This window comes from Lactuca virosa, chromosome 3, assembly GCF_052849685.1.
Source record: "Lactuca virosa cultivar CGN04683 chromosome 3, Lactuca_virosa_CGN04683_v6, whole genome shotgun sequence".
NCBI lineage: Eukaryota > Viridiplantae > Streptophyta > Magnoliopsida > Asterales > Asteraceae > Lactuca > Lactuca virosa.
Genome location: NC_136428.1, coordinates 10,178,291 through 10,181,780, shown reverse-complemented (window position 1 = coordinate 10,181,780; position 3,490 = coordinate 10,178,291). Strand labels below are relative to the sequence as shown.

General features: G+C 35.0%; 1 protein-coding gene across 1 annotated transcript; it reads left to right on the top strand.

Moving 5' to 3' along the window:
- Positions 1–324: 324 nt before the first annotated feature.
- Positions 325–894, top strand: LOC145163292 (secreted RxLR effector protein 161-like). The gene has a single exon (XM_079082131.1). The coding sequence runs from the start codon at positions 325–327 to the stop codon at positions 892–894; it is 570 nt and encodes a 189-aa protein (XP_078938257.1).
- The last annotated feature ends 2,596 nt before the right edge of the window (positions 895–3,490 follow it).

Below are 3,490 nucleotides of genomic sequence, written 5' to 3'. Positions count from 1 at the left end.
CTCTGACTAAATTTCTTAAATAGTCCAAGTTTAAACAAGGTTCGGTTGATCCTACTTTCTTTCATAAGAAGGAAGGTGAACATATTATGATTGTTCAGATTTATGTTGATGACATTATTTTTGGATCCGCTAGCCCCAAGTTGACTAATGATTTCCGAAAATTGATGGAAACTAAATTTGAAATGAGTTTGATGGGACCGATAAATTTCTTTCTTGGGTTAAACATAAAACAGAGTAAAGAGGGAAGTTTTATTAATCAAGAAGCATACACAAAATCTTTACTTTCTAAATTTGGTATGAGAGGTGATTCCAAAGTGAGTTCCAATGGCTTTCGGAACGAAGTTACATCCATCTCTTGATAAACCAGCTGCAGATCTTCAACAATATCGACAAATGATTGGATCTCTTTTGTATCTCACAATGAGTAGACCAAGCATTATGTTTGCAGTGTGTTATTGTGCAAGATATCAAGCTAATCCTCGAGAACCACACATGCTAGCAGTGAAAAATATTTTTGGATATTTAAAACGGACAACATCTCTTGGTTTGTGGTATCCTTCTAATTCTGGATTCTTTATACAAACTTTTTCTGATGCTAATCTTGGAGGATGTGGACTTGATCGGAAGAGTACTACAGGTGGATGTCAGTTTCTGGATGGAAAACTCAAAAGTTGGCAATCAAAGAAGCAGACATGTGTTTCTCTTTCAACTGCTGAAGCTGAATACATTGCAGCTGCTTCATGCACGTCTCAAATTATTTGGATGCAAAGTCAATTACGAGACTATGGAATAAACATGAAGAAGATTCCTCTTTATTGTGATTCAGAGAGTGCAATTTGTATCTGTCACAATCCAGTTCATCACTCAAACAAAACATATCGCCTTAAGATATAATTTTATAAAAGATCATGTTGAAGATGGAAATGTTGAAGTTCATTTTTACCATGAGATTATGAGAAAATCGTTTTCCAAAAGTTATGAATTGACGGTGAATTCGTTTACGAATTCTAGTATGCAACTGAAGGAATTGAAGGATGGAACATTATTTTGTTTCTATGTACCAACTACATTCCATATTTTTTTTTCTACCATATCTCTTTTCGCATTCCATGTAATCACCTGATTGTCAAATAAAACGAACTTGATATAGGATTATAAAATTTTCTGTTTATGATATTTTTGTTGTTATCATTACAACGATGAGTAGGACCCATAAAAATATACCTAAAAAGGAATTGATGGTATCATCACTTTATCCATTTCTTTCGTCCATATCTCCATCACATTTCACTTAACACCCTTGACGTTTCGAATAAAAACAATTCGAAACTTATGGTGTTATAAAATTTTGTGCTATGTTCGCCTATTATCACCGTAGGGTAACGTGATGCACCAACAATCTTTCTTATTTCTTAAACTTATCTTCTCTAGCACTTTCATACACGTCACTTGAAATCCTTGAGGTCTCGGATAAAACCAATCTGAACCAAGATTTTACAAAGTCTATTTATTGATTCAAGTCATTCTACCCGTGACTAGATGAAACTCTTCTTAAACATGGTTACTTTTAAATGATGGAAAATAATCGTAATGGTAATTCCAATGGATACTATTTTGGCTTATGCAAAGCTAAAGGGTGGATTGGTGATTATGAAACTTCTGCAAACAAATGGAATGTTTCAATATTGCAAAATCAAATCATGGCACGTTTCTTGAAGCTCAATGATGACAATTTACAATTTCAAATGGCGTCTAAAAGCAGCTACACTTTTTCTGAGCTGGGGAATTTTTATTAGGCGATAATTGAAGACGTGATGGGCATGAGAATATTTGGCCGACATGGGCTGACAAGAATTAAATGCGTAAACAGCGGTTTTCTCTCTCTACTTTGTCAAAACTGGTTCAAATTCAAATGAAAACCATTTGATATCCAAGCTTATATAAAGCTTTAGAGTTGTACGTTATACTATTTACGCTTACATAATAATATACAATCTTCTGCACTTCTCTCCTTTTTTCTTCGATTCTCTACTAGTTTTCTTCATTCTTAAATGGTTGGTTCTTCTGAGAACATTTCCTTCATGGATAAAACCGCTCCAATAGCAATGCTCAAGATCAAGGTTAATCAAAACTTGGCAGCCGATTTGGATGCTTCAAAGTACAACCCTACCATTCATCCTTTGATTGAATGTCTCAAAATCTCTCCATTGATGAAAGCTTTGTCAATAAATGAGAAGGTTCCTTTGTCGTACCTTTTAAAGGCATATTCTACTGCTATCTATCACAGTTCTCAAAAGGTGGTTAATTTTGAAATTCATGGGCATAAAACTTTAATCTCGAAGGAGCATTTCTGGTAGATTCTAGGGTTTTATTCTTCGGATGATCTTATTCAACCTGAATAGGTGGCTATTTTAAGTCTTATCTTGATGTTTCATCAAATGGGAGGTTATGCTGCCAAGAGTTCCATATAATAATGATATCATCAAAGCTTACAGAGAAATTCTGAATTCTGGCATTCGTGAAATTTCTCCATCTCTTAAATTTGCTCTTGAAACTGTTGACTTGCCAAAAAGAGGAGGAAAACAAAAATTACAAGCTACTGGAGGTGATCTTCAAAAAAAGAAGCGACAACGAAAATCGAAGTTTCGGAGAATGGTGATTGATGAAGATTCTGATGATCATACTCAAGGCAAGGATTTGGGGGAAGATTCTTTTGTTCATGCTAATACATTACACAATTCTGAAGTCCCTCCTATGACTTTCGAACCAATTGTTGTGACATCCCCTAATTTCTCAGCCAAAAAAGACCGATTTAATTTATACTTTTTAAAATGAAGTCAGAGAAATCCTTTTTAAAGATGTTGTGGAATTGGTCCCCAAAACAAAACATGATAAAAGTTTATCAAAACCTTTCTTTAAGAAATATATAATTTCCTTTTATATCAAAACCTCGGGATGTCATGTTCCGATACAGATCAAAAGCATAAACAAGACATTATAAGCTTTACAACAGTTATTTACAACTATTGGCCTATAATCCAAAAATCTCTCATCATCCTCCGACTATGCTCGGGGTCCACTACCTGTAATAATAAAAAGTTGAGTGGGTCAGGCTTGGGAGCCTGGTGAGCATATACGATTTTCAACCCACAATAATAATAAACTTATTAAGTTCACCAATCAACAATAACCCTGATTACCCATTCCCGTTATCCTCACTTTATGTCCCTAAACACCTATCACAAGTGTCCTAGCCTAAGGAATATCATCGGGATGGACACTACTGCTAAGGGGACTCCTCAGCCATACATGTCCCAAATCCTATCTTTGAATACGTTCAGTCCTTGACCGTTTGTATCAAACACCAACGTTTTACCCAAACGTTCCTCCTTTCGGTCATTTTTCTCTAAAGCTTCCTCCTGAGCTTTATATATACTTTCCACAATTGTCGAGACAACTTCAATTCTCAATGCTCTTGGCCTTTTCTTTT

What these genes read in the sequence shown, in the direction of transcription:
- LOC145163292 (XM_079082131.1), top strand. Translation starts at nt 325, where the DNA reads ATGGCTTTCGGAACGAAGTTACATCCATCTCTTGATAAACCAGCTGCA.